This window comes from Emydura macquarii, unplaced genomic scaffold, assembly GCF_026122565.2.
Source record: "Emydura macquarii macquarii isolate MOO-44397 ecotype Brisbane River unplaced genomic scaffold, CSIRO-AGI_Emac_v2 contig_2676, whole genome shotgun sequence".
NCBI lineage: Eukaryota > Metazoa > Chordata > Testudines > Chelidae > Emydura > Emydura macquarii.
This window is the reverse complement of record NW_027132813.1, coordinates 40,928,894-40,948,765: the sequence shown is the minus strand read 5'-3', so window position 1 is coordinate 40,948,765 and position 19,872 is coordinate 40,928,894. Positions and strand designations below refer to the sequence as shown.

At 40.3% G+C, this 19,872-nt stretch overlaps 1 protein-coding gene across 1 annotated transcript in view; it reads left to right on the top strand.

Moving 5' to 3' along the window:
- The window catches only part of PPP3R1 (protein phosphatase 3 regulatory subunit B, alpha), a 69,174-nt gene that overhangs the window by 41,274 nt on the left and 8,028 nt on the right, over positions 1-19,872 (top strand). The window contains exon 3 of the mRNA XM_067565275.1: positions 14,765-14,941. Coding sequence (XP_067421376.1) covers positions 14,765-14,941 — 177 coding nt within the window. The remainder of the gene's footprint in view (positions 1-14,764; positions 14,942-19,872) is intronic.

The following is a 19,872-nucleotide window of genomic DNA, read 5'->3' as shown; positions in this document are numbered from 1 at the left end:
AAAAGATACTAACTCACCCAACCTTTGAATTTTCTGGCAGTTTAAGAATTTTTTTGTTTGTTAAATTTGAGCAAGTAAAAAAGAATTTGTTTATTTTTTAAAAAAACACTTTTCCTGAGACATGCAGTGTATAATTATAACCTATAAATTTGCTGCAGGGTATGCTTAGTAATTAAAATGATTATAGACACTTATATGAATAAGACTAGCATATACAGTTACACTAACTGGAAATGGCAATTATAAGAGTTTTATGCTTGAGGGCACAGGCTGATCAACAGTTAGGATAATGAAGATATTTCTCCACTCTCATGGCTTAGTATTGCCCAGTTGCCAAGAACAATTATGTTGTCCTCTCCATGCGTTTCTCTGAAGAATTCGATATAAGCTGATGCCAAGCTAGACTGAACACTAGTCTGGTTCTGATAATGCAATTAATCAAACTTTCAAAATATAGCTTGAAAAGTTTTTCAATTTAGGTTATAAAACCTTTGCTTCAAAACTTCAAATTAATTGTTTTGGAACTGAGATTTAGTAACTATTTTTGGTACAAGCCCTGTTGTTCAGCATGTGTAATTTAACCCGAATCCCAAATGAACTGAAATTTACCATACAATCAACTAACCGGTATGGAAAAGGAAGTGGTTTTAAGGGGTTGTTCCTCTTTGTTTAGCCACACAAATGTAAAATACGTTTTTCCTACTTTCAATTTTTAAAAACTCTTTAAAAAAAAAAAAAAAAAAGGTACTGTGAAACACTGCATTACTGCATACTGAGACCTTTACTATTAAAATAATAATAAACAGGACTCCTGGTATTTAGAAATGGGGTTGAGAGCCCTTTGCGTCTAGATTTCCAGTTCAAAGTTGAACCTGGTAAATAGTGGCTATACGGGAGGAACATCTATCTTTTTGAACTTGGAGAGTTCAGATGGTTCGTCTGACCACTGTTTTATGGTGTCAGTTACCTTCTGACTGATGGCTTTGTTTTCTATGTTTCAGCGAAATGTCTAAAACCGAAGGAATATTCTCAAACCCCACTCCATCTCCTCTCTCTCCTTTTCATCTTAGATTCTTGCCTCCATTGTCCATAATCTTACCATGGCCTTGGAATGATAACTTTTCTTCTTTGGAAATTTGCCCCTTCTTTCTAGTCAACATTGCCCCAGTATGTTCTTAGAAAATTCATCGTCAATGTGGGTAACTGCAGATCAAGACTGGTTGATTTAATACTGGTCTTATATTACCATTTTCTATAAGAACGAAGAGCATATTTTCAAGTGTACACAACAAGTCAATGACAAACTGTTTAGAAGGTCTCTGCATTCAGTAATAATAAAAACATTTTTTAGAATGCCTCCTGGAAGGATGTTCCTGCTACTCATCACAGGTTCATGGTGTGTATAAATTGTCCAAGACAAAAACAGATTCTGGTCACTCTCAGAAAATCTTTGGATCATATTTCCTTTGACAATAAATTCAATCCCTTTATTAGATATGGACAGGAGACATCCTTTTTATGCAGGTTGTCACAAGATACCTATCAGACATCTTGCTGGTTGAAGTTGTTTAGCTGTTTCCCACAATTGTTGCAAATTGGATTACATGTTTCATTTAGCATTCTTTAACTGTTTGAGAAGCCCATGAAAAAGTATTTTGTGGTGTTCTTCGAATAGTGTCCCTATGGGTGCTCCACTGTAGGTGTATGTGCATCCCTGCGCATCTGATCGGAGATCTTTGGTAGCAGTGTCTGTTCAGCCCACCAACATAATAAAATGCGCTCTCTCCTCCTTGTGCTCTGCCCTTGAAGCTAATTAGCACTGTGTGGGAAAACCACCCTCAGTTCCTTCTCAGCCGCCTTGGCTAAAAATGGAGCCATTAGCAGTCTGTTTACGGATACTTTACTTTTTAGAAATTCGTTCTTAGCTAGTTTTAGTGTTTTCTTCTTTGGGCTAGTCTACACTTAAAACTTACAGCAGCACAACTGTATGGGTACAGCTGTGCCAGTGTAAGAACACTTGTGTAACCGCATTATGTCGATGGAAGACAGCTCTCCCACCAAAATAATAAAACCACCTAAATGAGTGGTGGTTGCTATGCCAGCAGGAGAGCATCTTCCATTAACATAGCACTGTCCGCACAAGCATTTATGCTGGCAAAACTTCATGTTTCACACCCCTGAGCGACAAAAGTTTTGCTGGCATAAATGCTAGTGTAGACAAGGTCTTAGTCTCGTAGGGTTTCCTTTAGTTTTTTTCTCTTCCTGTTTGTTTGTTTTTAAATCTTTTTGCTTTACTCTTTTTTCTCCTATACTGGGGATTGCCCCCAGTAAGGGGCATGCCCGGCTCGCCCAGGGTTTAAGAGGTGCCTCTGCAGTCTATTCCAGGAACGAATGGGCATTCCTGCTGTGTCCATTGTCTTGGGGAGAGCCATATTCCACAGAAGTGTACCTTCCGTCAGCAGTGAAAAAACCTGAAACTGAAGCTGCTTCTTATGGAGGGAACTCTCCAGTCTGTGTCTGAACCGCACCCAGAGTCTCTCATGTGACATGAGTCTTCTCTGCAGACTTCCATCTCCAAGGCCGGTAAACCAAGGAAGTAATCCTCAGACTCCCCACACAAGACCTTCAAAAAGGTCCTCGTCATGTTTAGTCTATTCAGTGCCGATGGCACTGAAGGCGTCTAAGCACAGATCGCGTGGGTCCGGTGTGACAGACATCACTGGTACTCCTAAGGACCCCATGGACACAGACACCAAAGTAGAAGTACTGCCAGTCAGGGACAGGTTTGGAGACCATGATGCATCTTGAAGATGGCGTCAGTACAGATGCCCTCAGTACTGATGACTACAAGGCAACCATCATCAGACTGCACAGTGCGTTGAAGTTTGCCTGCTCTCTTGATACCGCCAACTCAGTACCGGCAACCACTGACTGTACCAATTACTGTGGCGCCACAGGAATTTGGGAGGTCCTGTACCGTCACTCACTATGCTTCCTCCCACTACCAACCTGGGCCTTCCTAGTCATATCATCGATCTGGACTTTAACTCCTGGGGTATGACCAACATGGGCTCAGCCTCCCATGCTTTTTCCACTGCCTGAGTGGCCCTTTTGGGATCCATGGGCAGCCTATAGGCACCATGCCTCCTGGGAGTCAGGTGTTATACACCAAGAGACTGCAAGGCAGTCCCTCTCAGCCACCATCTCCAGAACCTGCTGAAGAGATCCTGGAGCAGCAGGAAGTTACACCATATACTAAAATCTGTTTCTCCTCTCCAGACGAGGCAGTAATGCCCCCTCCACTGTCTATGGCAGATGATTTTAAACTCTTCCAAGATCTGATTAAGAGGGTGGTAGATACTTTATAAAAGACACTCACCATAAGCTGCTGGATGTTTTACATACATCTTCCTCTTCCAAGATAGCCCTTTCCATAAACGAGGTGCTTTTGGACCCAGCTAAGCTTATATAGCAAATGCCAGCATCGGCCACAACGACATGCGAACGGACCGATAAAAAGTATGATGTACTTCCCAGGGATATGAAATTTCTTTTTTCCCATCCTCTGCCTAATTCCATCATGATAGATGCAGTGAACTTCTGTGGCCAGCAAGATCATTCCAAGTCCACCACTTACAGGGATTGTAAGTGTCTTGATTTATTTGGACAAAAGGCCAGTCAGTACGGCGGCTCCAGTACTGGGCACATCTTGAGCCCCAGAATCCCACTGGCACCAACCAATGCAACTCCGGTCTCCGTATCATCTCCATGGTTTTCCAGTGGAGAGTTGGATTGTGACCAGGAGGAGGAGGTCGTCTACCTTCACTCTTGCTATGCTTCCTCCCACAACCAACCCTGGACCCAGCTACACTTATATGGCAAATGCCAGCATTGGCCACAACAACATGCAAACGGGCTGATAAAAAAGTATGATGTACTTCCCAGTGATACGGAATTTCTTTTTTCCCATCCTCTGCCTAATTCCATCGCGAAAGATCCATTGAACTTCAGTGGCCAGCAACATCATTCCAAGTTCAGCATTTACAGGGATTGGAAGCGTCTTGATTTATTTGGACTAAAAGCCTACTCTTCTGCTATTTTGCAATTCGGCATTGCAAACTACAAGGTCTTAACAGGAAAATATGACTACATGAACTATGTCAAACTTCACTCCTTTATTGACCATCCCCCAGAATCACAACAGGAACAATTTTGAGCCATGATCAACGAAGGGCAGTTAGTGGCTAAAACAGCACTCCAGATAGTGCTTGATGCAGCTGATACAGTGGTCTGGTCCATATCAACAGCAGTTATGATGCGGTGAGCTTCCTGGTTGCGTATTTTGGGCTTCCCAAAGGAGGTGCAAACAACTGTCAAGGACCTTCCCTTTGAAGGTTCTAAGTTGCTTCGTGAAAAGACCGGTGTGTCACTCCACACACTTAAAGACTCCAGAGCCACACTTTGGTCATTGCGGATCTGTATGCCTGCACAAAAGAGAAAATTTAGTCCTCAGTCTTCACAGACTGCATACACCAGAGTTCCCACCACAATGCTACCATGAGGCATAGAGAAAGAAATCCAAATTCCAGAGGTGCAAATCATCAGGCCCCCATTCTTCAACATTTCAACCTACCCTTCAAAATATCAGTTTTGATATCTTGGTTGAGGCCCCGAGAGACCACTCCCTTCGACATCAGCTGCCATTTCCTGAACCTTCACCTCCCTTAAACTTTTCCAAGAACTGACTAAGGGTGGTAGATACCTCCCCGAGAGGTATTTATAAGGTAAAAGACACTCACCATAAGCTGCTGGATGTTTTACATACATCCTCCTCCTCCAGGATAGCCCTTCCCATCAAAGAGGCGCTTTTGGACACTGCCTTGCTCTGTTCTGCCACAACTAGGAACGCATAACATCCGACAGATGAGTTTTGGAAATTTATCTCCGATGGGTATTCAGTCCACTTCACCTCCATCCCCCAACCTGCTTCCCTATCCCTCTTCAGGGACCTTTCTCACAAGAGACAGTTGCGACTGGGGATAGATCACCTCCTCTGCCTAGGAGCCATAGAACCTGTCCCTTTGCATCTCCGTAGCAAAGGTTTTTACTCTCGATATTTCCTGATCCTAAAGAAAAAGGGAGGCCGAGTACTGGACCTCAGGGTACTGAACAAATATGTCAATGCTTGAAAATTAAGGATGGTCACACAAACTCTCTGGAAGAAAGAGATTGGTTTTCGACCCTCAACCTCCTGGACATGTATTTCCACATATCGATCCTACCATCCAACAGATGATTCCTCAGATTTACTCTGGGTTAGGACCATTACCAGTACAGAGTACTCCCCTTTGGCCTTTTGTTGGCCCCCAAAGTATTCTCCAAGGTCCACTCGTAGTGGTGGCTCACCTACATACCCAGGTTATTATAAACTACCCATACTTGGACAGTTGTCTTCTCAGGGCCTGCTCCTTCGAAGAAGCTCTACAGGCCACCCACAGAACTGTGGGTATATTCACAAATCTGGGCCTGCAAATCAATGTCCATAAATCAACCTTAGCTCAGTAATGTTTGGAGCTTATAGGAGCTGCCTTCACCTCACTGAATGCAAGGGCGCTCTTTCCACAACACAGATTTCACAGCCTGTCCACGTTTATGGAGACAGTTCAAGCCAGCTCTCAAACTTCGGCCAGATATTTCCTCCAGCTTCTGGGGCACATGGCAGTTGGTATGTTTGTAATATCTCATGCTAGACTACACATGAAGTGTCTGAAGACGTATCTGTTTGGCTTGTAAACCTAGCTGAACTGTTAGACAAACCTCTCTTCATGTCTTCTAGGGTCAGACATTCCCTGGATTGGTGGAAAGATCCGGTAAACGTTTGTACGCAGGTCCCGTTCACTCAGCCCTCTCTCCCAACATTATTTCTCATTATGGACGCCTCCCTCATGTGTTGGGGTGAACATCTCAACAACCTCACAACTTGGCAAGTCGTCGCCCACAGAGGCGACTCTCCACATCAACCTCCTCAAACTCAGGATCATCAGGAACGCTTGCACTCACTTCCTCCCACTGCTCAGAGATACGCACAGGAAGGTCATGACAGACAACATCATGTCCATGTACTACATAAATCGTCAGGGGGTGCCAGATCATTGTCTTGCACAAGAAACGCTAAAGCTCTGGAACTGGTGCATTTACCAGAATATTCTAATATCAGCAGCCTACCTACCAGAAGTGCAGAACACAACAGCGGACAGTCTTACACAAGCTCTTACACAACCATGAGTTGGAACTGAATCCAGCAGTACTTTGCAGCATATTCTGTCAGTGGTGGACACCAACAATAGATTTGTTTGCTATGTACCTGAATAGGAAATGCCTACACTACTGTTCCAGGGCTGGCCTCAGACAGCACTTATTAGGTGATACTCTCCTTCCTCCATGGGACAAAGGCTTTCTTTACACCTTTCCCCTCATTCCCTCTGTTGTTGAAAGTCCTGTTAAAATAAAAATAAAAAGCAAACATTATACTGATTGCTTCCACCTGGCTGAGATAGATGTGGGACCCGACCCATCACAGCTGGTGATGTGTCCACCAATCCCTCTTCATCCCTCTCTTTATCTCCTCTAGCAGAATGGAGGACACACTCTCCATCCCAACCTTCAGATACTCCAGCTGAAGGCTTGGCTACTTCATGGTTCCAATGCATAGAGAACACCTGCTCTGAGGAGATACAGGAAGTGCTACTACACAGTAGGAAATCAGAGACCCATTGCACTTATCTACAAAAGTGGACCACGTTTCAGGTTTGGTGCAATTCCAGGCATGATATCCTGACATCCGCTATTCTTCCTGTGGTGTTAGATTACATACTGTCTCTCAAGAAGACAAGGAGGGCTATCCTTGAGTTTACTTAAAGTACACCTCCTGTCCATAGTGACTTTCCATCAACAAGTAGAGGGATACTCAGTTTTCTCATATCCAAATACAAAGAGATTCCTCAAGGACATAATGAACCTCTTTCCCCATCCCAGATACCTCTCCAAATTTGGGGCCTAAATCTAGTTTTAAAGAGCTTGACTAGACCGCCTTTTGAACTCATGGCTGCTTATTTGCTTACACACCTGTCAATGAAGACAGCATTTTGAGTGGCCGTCACCTCGGCAAGGAGAATAGGGAAAATAATGGCACTTATGGCGCACCTCCCTTTTACTGTATTCTTTAACGACAATGTTATTCTCAGGTCACACCAAAAGTTTATTCTTAAAGTGCCCTCTTCTTTTCACATGAACCAACCAATTGACCTTCTAACCTTTTATACTAAGCCAGTGGTTCCCAACCTTTTTGAGTGAAAGCCCCACCAGTTAACACTAGGTAAAATACATGCTTCCTCCATGTCCCGATCCACTCCCTCACTGACCATAAGCACACATAACCCCTATAAACACATATTGATGATAATAACACTAAATTACATTCATAATAATAATAAATTACTCTTACCTGAGTAGGAAGTTAAGCCTTGTCTGGCACAACCACCACTGCACGCCATGTGTGGCCCCACCTCTTACTGTCCCTCATGGACTGAGGGTAATGGAGGCGGGCCCTAGCGGGTTGGCCAGGGCTGCTTCAGGCTCCCACTGACTCAGGGCTGCTCCTCTCTGGCCAGGCGCCTGGCTGGTGCGGGGCTGCTCCCGTGCTCTGGACAGAGTGGAGCTTGGGTGAGCTGCTTCTTCACTCTGGCCGGCGTGAGCTCAGGAGGTCTGCGCCCAGTTGGCGTGGAGTTAGGGGGCCTGCTCCTCTACTCTGGCTGGCACAGAGCTTGAGGCTGCTGTGTCCAGCATGGAACACAGGGTTTAAATGACCTCAATATTACTGAAGCCTCATGGTCCCCCTGTAATCTTTGATGCCCCCCCCCCCCCCTCCTCCTGGGGGTCTCCCACTCCAGATTGGGAACTGTTGAACTACAGTATATATTTTAGGGAGCATGGGATGTGACTCCAGCTAGATGTTTTGTATTTGATATTTTCCTGCAATTATAAAATAATTATGCTATTGTAATGTTTGCTGCTTGTGGCAGTTGGTTCACCGATGCTCACGCACCAATTTGCTATTTGCAGCCTGACTTGGTAGTCTCTTCCTTATTTTTCACTTCTGTCTCAGACTTCCTCTTCTAAAGAGAAATCATTCAAGCATTTAATGTCCCAAGAATGGGGATTTATTGCAACTATTACAGATAAATAATTACCTTTTCTCCCAAAAGAAACTTCTCTCGAGGTACAGGGTGTAGTAGATCCACACTCCCCCATCTTTCACAAAGTTTGAGTCATGTGTGTATTTGTTAATGCTTTTGGATTTTCAGCTGAAAATCACTGGTCCTAGAAGTTGTTGCACCCCTTCTTTAGAGGTGAAATGTGCCACTTCCTGGTAGCTTGGAAAACTCTGTAACCCTTGGAGAGTTCTGGCTTGACTTAGACTGGGAGCATGGATTTAAGCATGAGGATTTACTAATATTTACACCTCTGGCAAGCAATTATATGCAAATAATAACTTCTTCTTCCTTGACTGTACTTTCTAAGTTGTGTTATACGGCGGGGTCAGATTAGTTAATCATTATGGTCCCTTTTGGCTCTAAAAATCTGAATTTCTCTTCTGTTGAAGTACAGTATATATTGTATTTCATTGTTGCACTGCCCATTTTTCCTTGCAAAAGCTCCATGATAATCTTCTCTGTTAAGAAATTTTGAAACAAGTCATGTAACCTAGCATGAATGATAATTTTCTACTTTTAAAATAGTTTTCCCCACTGGGTCTTAGAAAGTCTATCTTGATGCTATAATGGTTAGATACTTATAGTGTATACGTTTGTGGAGGAGAGATTCTTGTCTGCAAGAATTTTAAGAAAGCATGGAGGTAAATGTTACCAGATAGACTAAGTATTTCTTTGCACAGTTTCTCCCAACCGTCAAATGGGCTTTTATAATACAACTGCTTTACTGCCACCCATTCCCCCCCCCTCCAAAACCTGTGCCTAACCTACAACTTTAGATAAACTTTCTTAAAGAAAGTTTAAAAGACATTACTTGTTTCTCCATCGTTCTTTCCTTAACTTTTCTTGTTCTTCAGATATTCTTTTTAATTTTCTATTTCTTATCACCCCTTCTGTCTGTGTATTTGTTCTGGAATTTCAGGGTTGCATTTATATTTTCCACTGTTTCTTTTTTCTGTACTTTTTTTTTCATTGTTTTAAAATCCCAGTTCTTGTATTTAGCCTTTTACCTGTAGCTCAGCATGTTTTAATGTTGCCAGTCTTCATATGCAGTGATTTCTTATGGGGTGCTCTATTGTGCTTTTTCAAATATTTTGTTTGGCTTTGAGGAATTTTACAATTTGAATCAGGAATAGGGTGTGCGCTTGTGTGCTCATGTACTTTTTGTTATCACCCAATATGTGTAAAATGTTTAAATGAATGTTCTTTCCCCCATTTATTTTTTCATTGTGGGGTGGCCCTTGCAGATAAGGTTGTGCCAGAATCAATTTGGAATCAATTTTTCAAAGTGCTCTAAGCACATTCTAAATACATGGCCTGAAAATTGCTATGCCAGTTGAAGTCCTGGGATAGGGTTAGTGGTGCAAATTTCAGGTCAGTTGGTCAACGGGTTCCCAAGATACAGGTTTCCCTCTCTTGCCTCCCCCCAAAGAAGGCTTCTATTTAAACTGTGTTAGTTCTTATGACACTTTATTGCCCACAGATGGTGGTGACGGGGGTGGAACTATGGACAGGAGCTAAATAAAATCTATATTGCTGGCTGCCCCTGAATTCAACTAATGACTGACATTCCAAATAATGGATATATTGGCACTGTATACAATATAGTTTTCATTATTTTCTCTGAAAACCTAGCTGAGCTCTTGCTGCTAGAAGCAAAAAGTTAGTGAACAAAATCTTTGATATACTGATACAGAGTGGGAACATACAGTCATACCTTATCTATGGATTTTATCAGAGGAACTGTTTTCAGTAATTTGGCCAGTTGCCAGGAGTACTTTGCTTCCCGTTCCTAATCTGTTAAGCCTTTCCGCATAAGCGTTAGTATAAAGTGATGCAGGCTATATGTGAGGTCCAGAGTGGTTTCTGTGCAGCTCTGCCAGCATTGTTTGCACTGTAGAGCTGATGAACAGCATGGTCCTGGCACTATCGAGGGGTGCTAGGCTGTACAGACACACACCCTAGATACTATTCATTCTAAGCAGAAGATCATTGGCAGGGGGGAATGCAGCATGTTAACAATCCAAAGCCTAATTAAATGAACTGGTACTCAGAGCTGCTTTATTTACCTTATATCTCTTTCCAGTTCCATGTGCTGGCAGCTGAGGAAGCAGTTCAGCATAGACAAGTCTACAGATTGTACAATGGCTGTTTAGCATGCTTTTGCAGCCCTGGAAGCAGAATCAGACCTGTCAGTACTTGGCAGTAGGGGAAAAATTCTATTCTAGAAGAGCCTGTCATTTTTTTCTGCCTCCATAGTTGCAAGCAGTTATCCAGACTTACTGCTGCAGAACCTCAAGATAAACTGTTACCAAACTTTTTTTTTTTTTTTTTTTTTTTTAAACTCTGATCTGGCCAAGTTGGTAGGGACCCAGGATTGCCTGTCTAGACCTTGTTCTTTTCTCCCACCTTGCTCAGAGGTACTGAGGCTGTGCCTACCCCAGCTACTACTTTCCTTTTCCAGGACTTGTATTGCTACTTATGTAGTGATGCCCCTGGCTGGGTTGTCTGTGAAGACTGAAACTGGGATTTCTGGAGAGTATGGGTCTCTACTACCTAAGCAAAAGGACCATATCTCTTGTCTTGGAGGTAGTAGTAGACTCAAGCCTCTACACCTGGTCCAACCAATAAAGGGACACATAGCTACAGTGTGTATAGTGTGTGGTACAATCTCCTTCTGGCCAGGAAAGCTTGTTTGCCATTTCATACATGCACAGCAGTTCAAATGCCCCGTACAGGCCACTACTTGTAATGACACTGTTCGTTGGATTGTCTTTATAGATTGAACCCAGGACCTCAGTCTAAAAGTGTGAGCCTATGCAGCTTGTATTAAAGGACACCAGAAATTAGCAGACTCAGAAGTCCTTTATGTGGTCCAGCCTCTAGATGGGACAAAGAGCCATACTTATTGTGGGTTGCACTGACAAGTTAGACATGTAGATTGGGACTTGTGCCTATTCTGCAGACAGGCATATGTACCTGAATTGGGGAAAGAGAAACCATATATCTCAAAACTCTGCATTAAAAAAAAGAGAGAGAGAGCTCAGTAAGGTAGCTAGATCATTTTGAATATAGAATATGGAAATATTCTGCATGACTGCATGAACAAATCAGTGGTGGTCACTGCATTGACAAAACTGTGAGATCCCTCAGCTCTCTGCCAAGAGATAAGAACAAGGTACGCTATTGATAGATGTGTGCCAAAGACCCTTCTGTGTGCTTTTCCTCCATTCCCGCTCTTCTCCAAAGAAGGGAGGGATGTCCCTATGGGCTCCCTACTGGCTGAGAAACCAGTTGTCCTTGAGACGGGGCAACATGACACAGATACACTCAACCACTACCAAATAGAGCAGATACAACTTTTGAGGTATCACCATTGATATAAAAGTCATCAGTTTAAGAGAAAAATATCACCCATGCCACTATCCTAGGATTAACTTGGTAGAATAGGATCTCAAGGCATCCAGATGTAAAAAAGTTTAAGGACAGAATCACTAATGCATCCATCTTTGATGCATAGGGCACTTCCACCAAGACCTCAGTCTTCTTCTGGTCACTTTTACTTGCCATATTTTTATGAACTACTGAAGGAAGATCAGTCTTTTTTCCCATTTTAAGAAGTGGTGACTGGACAGACAGATTGCAGAATTGCAACCACAGTTTTACATTTTCTACAACAAAGCAACATTGATCATGAATCAATCTTTTATTCCCAAAGTCAACACCAATTTTCTGTCAGTTTCAAGTGATTGTATTGTCATCATTCAGTCCTAAAGCTTTTTCCTTTAAGGAAAAGGCATGCCCTGCAATGGCTGTCAGAAAGGCACTTAAAGTGATTTAAAACGTACAAGAACTATAAGTCCATTCCATAAGTCTAAAGTGATCCTTATTTTAAGTCATCCTGCTCTTAAAGGCAAGAAGATATCAAAATCTATTATCTGAGAACAGGGCTGATGGAGCAAATCTGAGATACAGAAAGCCCGAAGAATGTTATCTCTTGCTGTTGTACGATTGCCAACAGGAGAGCTCTCCCGGCATAGAACATCTTCACCAGATGCGCTGCAGCAGCACAGCTGTATCGGTGCAACTGTGCCATGCAGCGCTGTATGTATAGACATGGTCTAAGGTACATGTGCAATTATGATGATCAGAGTGCAATCCAGACGAGTGAGTGGCACTGTCACCCCTGCTCTTCAGCTTGGGGAGCCTCACAATGCTTTGCTGCTGTAACTCACAACTTGGACTCCTCACAAACAGCATGCAGGTTACACCCTGCGTGTCTGTGCATAGACACAGCCCTTGTCCAGCAATTCTGACTCCAGCAGTTTGTCAGCAAACACCAGCCACACTCTGGTGTGTCCAGCAGTCTTGGTTACTAATTGCAGGGTGACCCCAACAAGCCGCCCCAGTCCTGGATTTTCCCCAAAAATGTATGTTCTGCATTCTGCAGCCCTCTCCTGAACAGTCCAGGTATATTAGGTCTGTTGTCCCTCCAACGGAATCAATATACAACAGTTTGCTGCCATAAGTGGAGTTACCCACATGGTTGATTTTAAAGACAACACTGGACTAGTTGTAATTAAACAATAAAACAAGTTTATTTAACTACAGAGAGAGAGATTTTAAGTGAATACAAGTATAAGGCATTACAAGAAGAAATGGTTACAAAGAAATAAAGATAAAACGCTTTCTAAATTCTACGAACTAGACTTGGTTCAAAGTGCAATTCTTACCAAATGCTCCCAGCAACCGGGCTGACCAAATTTCAGGTCAAGGTCTTCTCCCAAAGTTTATAGGCAGTTTCTTTTGTTGTCTTAGGTGGAAAAAAGAGAGATGGATAGGGAGAGAGAACTTGTGTTTTTGCCCCTCCCTTTTATAGTTGTCACCCTTTGAAATTGTTTTAGGGTTACCCCTCGATAAATTTCATTCCCATTGTAAGCATGGAGACAGAGTCATTATGAAAGAGGTTTCATGCTGTGGTTTGCTGAAATGCAGATTTGCCTTGTCTCCCTCTTGCTGTCTCAAGGACTTTGTTTGCTACTTATATGTAAATTGAAGTAAACACATTCTTAAAAGACCTGCTTGACCAGTCCTGCCTAATCTGGGCTATATAGGTTTGAACATATGCTACCAACATCATTCAGAAGGAATTCATAACTTTACATACAAGGTTGCTACACATATTTCTTCACAATGCATATGTTGTATAAAGATTATTACAATAGTGTGTAGAGTGTGAATATAGGGATGCAGTCGGTCACAGTAATTCTCAGCCAGCACCCTGCACAACGAGCAGAGCACTTAGTGGTATTTCCAATAAACTCACTTTTAAGAAAAGCACAGATAACTGTTCCTGTTATAGTAACACAATGGCATTCTTAAAAAACATTTGTTCAGATTGACAACTCTTGTGGAAAAATATGCAAAATATATTGTTGAAAAATCTCAGAGTGCATCTAATGTCAAATATTGTATAAAGTGTGGTTCTAAATTTTGGCTACAGATAATTTAATGAAAGGAAATATTTGTACATACTTGCAGAAGGTCTGTTGGTTTTATTTATTTTATTAGAGCTATTTCTGTGATAATCACCATACTATTTGAAGAGTTGTTATCAAAGTCTGTCTCACTCTAACAACATTGCTTTAAATTTTAATATGATTGTGATAAAGTGGGCTCTTTACCTATGTAGTTTATTCTGTTCTTCCATTGACAAGGCTGCTGGATGGGTGGATAGGAAGGAGAGGTTCTGTTTTTGAGGTTGATAAAGAAATTTTACCCTTAGTCTTCTAAAGCCTATTGCAAGATTTTAGGGACAAAACTGCAGTGGCTTTGCTGTGGCCATCAGTCTTTTTAACTTTGTATGGTGAAAATATTAAATAGATTTCCAGTATGGTAGTAAAATAAGAGTGTATTTGGCATGACAAAGTAACACTGTTGCTTTTTGTTTTACATAAACTAATAAAAACGTAATTGCCTTTCTTTAAATAAGTCTAATAGTTTACTACTACTTGTTTAAAAAAAAAAAAAAAAAAAAAATCATTAACAATTTTTTTCAGTTGTTTAAGTCTTGATAGGATTAACTATAAATGAAATTACTCTGCTTTCAGATGGAACCAATCACTAATTTGGCTTCCCTATAATGTAGAAGCCATGTGACCATAAGTAAGAATTAGCTTAACATTAGCAATCCTTTAAAGTCTTGAGTCAGCATACCTTAGTTATAGTGAGTCACAAGATTAAGTGTGCTATGGCTGGTGCAGGGGAGAAAATTGGTAAGTGGATTTGATAGAAAACATGGCTTATCATAAAAGCTTTTCAATATAAAAAGTGTTTGAGATTATGGCTATAATATAACTTTTGCAGAGATGTGTAATAATTGTAATACTGGAATAGAAATTGAATTAAATATATCAGAGCAAACAGATTATAATTAAGTAACAAATTTGTGTAATTTGTGAAATTCTGAAAACAGGTTTTTTTTCCCCCTTTAGTTGATGCAGATGAGATTAAACGGCTAGGAAAGAGATTTAAGAAGCTTGATTTAGACAACTCTGGTTCTTTGAGTGTGGAAGAGTTCATGTCTTTGCCCGAGTTACAACAGAACCCGTTAGTACAGCGAGTAATAGATATATTTGACACAGATGGGAATGGAGAAGTGGACTTCAAAGGTAAGATACAGTGCTCTATAATATCTGATGTTAGCATTTTCTCAGAAGATCTGACTCTTGCAAGCTCTGTTAATTTTTGCTTTGATGTAAAAAAAAATAGAATTAATTTTGTAAGCACAAAATGGGTGAAATCCACATAGAAGTTTGATACTTTTATATATTAGAAATAGATAGCACCAATTCCTGTGAATGTGTATATAAAATGGACTTAAATGTATTTATTCCCCAGTGCATAACCCATAACATAGTTTCTGTTGGTTTAACTATTTTGTTTAGTCATCTTTCTTTCTTATTCTATTACTGTGCTTTCATCCTTGATGCTCATTTTAGTGCATATTAGTGTAACAATATTTATCTTGTCATTCTAAAAACTATTTTCATCATTAACATGAAAATGACATGATGGGAGGGAGAGAATTACAAACGTGCAGGTTCAGTTTTACTTCACTAAACTTTTAAGAGAAACATGGAACTAGCTGTAGCAATCTTGGACCCGTTAGTAGGCGTCATGGAAGATAGGTGAGTTCCCAAAGGACTGGAGAAGGGCAAATATAGTATCTGCCTTTAAAAAGGGGAACAAAAAGGACTCGGGCAATTATAAACCACTTTGCCTAACTTCAATACTTAGAAAGATGCTGGAACAAAAAGGTGGGTGCACAGCTGGCTTAAAAAAATCATACTCAACAAGTAGTTATCAATGGTTTGCTTTCAAACTGAGAGGGTGTATCTAGTGGGGTTCTGAAGAGGGTCAGTCCTGGATCTAGTACTATTCCATATTTTCATTAATAACTTGGATAATGGAGTGGAGAGTATACTTATAAAGCTTTCAGATGGCATGAACTTGGGAGGAGTTGCAAGCACTTTTGGAGGAATGGATTGGAATTCAGAAAGACCTTGACAAGTTGGAGAATTAATTTGAATTCAACAAAATTCAATAAAGTGCAAAGTAGTTCACTTAGGAAGGGAAAATCAAATGCACATCTACAAAAATGGGAAATAACTGGCTAGGTGATAGTACTGCTGAAAAGGACTTGGGGTTATAGTGCATCACAAATTGAATATGAGTCATCAATGTGATGCAGTTGCGAAAAAGGTTAATATCCTTCTGGGGTGTATTAACAGGAGTGTTGCATGTAAGACATGGAAGGTCATTGTTTTAATCTACTCAGTACTGGTCAGGCCTCAACTGGAGTACTGTGTCCAGTTCGGGACTCCACACTTCAGGAAAAATGTGGGAAAATTGGACAGAGTCCAGAGGAGAGCATCAGAAATGATGAAAGGCTTAGAAAACTGACCTATGAAGAAAGGTTACAAAACTGGGGACATTGAATCTTGAGAAAAGAAGACTGAGGGAGGGACCTGATAAGTCTTCAAATATATTAAGGGCTGTTTTTAAGAGGATAGTGATCAATTGTTCTTTATATCCACTGAAGGTAGGACAAGAAGTAATGGGCTAAAATCTGCAGTAAAGGAGATTTAGCTTAGATATTAGGAAACTTTCTAACTATAAGGGTAGTTACTCTCTGTAATAGGCTTTCAAGGGAGGCTGTGGAATCCATCATTGGAGGTTTTTAAGAACAGGTTGGACAAACACTTGGGATAGGTCAAGGTTTACTTGGTTCTGGCTCAATGCAGGTGGGTGGACTTGATGACTTCTCAAGATCCCTTCCAGTCCTACATTCATTTCTATGATTCTATAAATATTTGGATTTAAATAGTTCATTTTTAATGAGAAATAAGTTCCAATTTTTTATATACCCTCATAATAAAAAGGATTTTTTATTGGAATATTTCCTAAAGTTCAAGTTGTTACACAATTATCTAATCAGAAAACAGCAGAAATAAATGTGTCTAGATTACATCAATACTAGACCAAGTTTCTTAGACCAGTGTGGTAATCTTTCCAGGATAATTTGCAACACTTTTTGTGTTGCATACAACATAAACTTCTGTGACTAAAATATCTTGTTTGTGATATTTTTCTATGACAGTTACTTAAGATTGAAAATTGTTTTTCTCTATAAATTACAGAAATTATAGAATTTTTGTATTTGCCATTTTCTCAAACAAAAAAGAAAGAATGCTGATATCAACAAAAGCAAAATAAATTTCAACTGAGTTCTAAAGTAAGAGATTAGAGAAGTATGTTATTTGAAATATTGTTGCTCATTTAAGAGAGGGTCAGACGCTGAGTTATTTCAATGCCAAATTATCAAATTTAATATTTCTTTAATTTAGGGTCAGATCCTCAGAGTGGCAAGTTTTCTTTAGCTCCCATTGAAATTAATGTAGCTATTTTCAGGATTAGACTCAAAAAAGTCTTTTCTAACTTTTTCCTATCTGATTAGAATTTACCAGATTTCAATTGTACAGATATTTGATCAATAAAATAATTCAAAGAAAATAGTAAACATGACGTATGTTTCAAGCTGTTACTACAAAACAGTTTAAAAAACAAAAACAAAAAAACCCCAAAACAAATTGTAAATTGGAATGTTTGAATTTTAAGACCTTTTTCCTCAATGGCATCCTCCCAGAACTATATAAACATGGCACCTAATAAATGTGAAGATACACTTGTTAAAACAACATTGCAAGGGAGGGTTACTATATTGTTCATGTGATTATGAACTCTGATAATATGGTTACCAAAAGCTGTAACAGTATAACTAGTATGTCTGATTTTGTATCATAAAATGCATCCATAATGTGTCTTGTGGCAGTGAATTCTGCTGTTGCCCTCTGGCAATGTTTGGTGACTTATGTAAATGAATGGTGGTCTTAGTTCAGTTTTTGCTGAACAGAAGTAACCACCTCACAAAAAATATCACTGCTGGCAACCTTGCACTGCAGGGCAATGTGAGGAAATCTGCATTGCTTCTACTGTGTTCTACCTGTATTTTTTCCAGAGAAACTCATTTTCTGATATCCATCTAGCACCTTTCACAAACACAGGGGGGGAAAAGGTAATTTAATCACATTACTTTAGCTGTATTAGATCTTCTGTTCACTCTACCTATACATTTTCAAAAATATTTAATTAAACTAGTTTGGTGATTTTTCTTGTTAAAATGAAAACTGTTTGGGATTTTTGCCAACAAATGATAGTCAGTATCTCCATTCTAATGGTAGCCTTTGTACTTTTTTCTTTACCGTATTTTAGCTACAAAATTCTTATAATTAAGTCAGCAACTTGCCTTCCAGGACTTCAGAAAGTCCTGCTCTGTAGCCTGACCCTACCTTCCTTTATATCAGTAGTTCTTTTGATTCTTTGCTGTTACATGTGAGTAAAGGCTGCAAGTTCTGGCTCTGGGAATTGCATGGGAATTTCCCATCTATAAAAAGGAAAATAAGGACATCTTAACTTCAGTACCCAGAAAGATAATGGCACAAATAATTAAGCAATCAATTTGCAAACACCTAGAAGATAATAAGGTGATAAGTAACCGTCAGCATGGATTTGTGAAGAACAAATCATGTCAAACCAACCTGATAGCTTTCTTTGACAGGCTAACAAGCCTTGTGGATAGAGGGAGGCGGTAGATGTGGTATATCTTGACTTTAGTAAGGCTTTTGATACTGTCTTGCATGATCTTCTGGTAAACCAACTAGGGAAGCACAACCTAGATGGACCTACTATAAGGTGGGTGCATAACTGGTTGGAAAGCCATTCCCAGAGAGTAGTTATCATTCACAGTCAAGTTGGAAGGGCATATCGAGTGGAGTCCCTCAGGGATCAGTTTTGGGTCCAGTTCTGTTCCATGTCTTCATCAATTATTTAGATAATGGCATAAAGAGTAAAGTTTGAGGATGATACCAAGCTGGGAGGGGTTGCAAGGGCTGTGGAGGATAGGATTAGAATTCAAAATGATCTGGACAAACTGGAGAAATGGTCTGAAGTAAACAGGAAGAAATTTAATAAGGACACATGCAAAGTACTCTACTTAGGAAGGAACAGTCAGATGTGCACATACAAAATGGGAAATGACTCCCTAGGAAAGAGTACTGCAGAAAGAGATCTAGGGGTCATAGTGGATCACAAGCTAAATGTGAGTCAACTGTGTAACACTTGCCAAAAAAAAAAAAAAGCTAACATCATTTTGGGATGTATTATTAGCAGGGGTGTTGTAAGCAAGACACGAACAGTAATTCTTCCGCCCTGTTCAATGCTGATTGGGCCTCACTGAAATATTGTGTCCACTTCTGGGCACTACATTTCAGGAAAGATATGGACAAATTGGAGAAAGTCCAGAGAAGAGCAACAAAAATGATGAAAGGTCTAGAAAACATGACCTATGAGGGAAGATTGAACAAATTGGGTTTGTTTAATCTGGAGAAGAGAAGACTGAGGAAGGACATAAGTTTTCAAGTACATAAAAGGTTGTTACAAGGAAGAGGGAGAAAAATTGTTCTCCTTAACCTCTGAGGATAGGACAGCATAAAGCTTATACTGAGCTTAAATTGCCATAAGGATGGTTTAGGTTGGACATTAGGAAAAACTTCCTAACTGTCAAGGTAGTTAAGCACTGAAATAAATTGCCTAGGGAGGTTGTGGAATCTCCATCATTGGAGATTTTTAAGAGCAGGTTAGACAAACGCCTGTCAGAGATAATGTTTGGTCCTGCCATAAGTGCAGGGGACTGGACTAGACAACCTCCTGAGGTCCTTTCCAGTCCTACGATTCTATGATTCTGTGGTTTTGGAGTTTGTATAATTTAATAGAAGGTGTCATTTTGTTAATATTCACATTTATTCATAACATTCTTTTAAATACTTTTTGTGTGTCTGTTTTATCAAAAATATGATCACATTAATGTAGTCCAAGATGAAATTTATGGCTTGACTCGAGATGAACTGAACACACCACAACTCCAGTTGAAGTCAATAACAGTAGGAGTTTCAAGTCCTTATTTATATAAATTGTATACCCC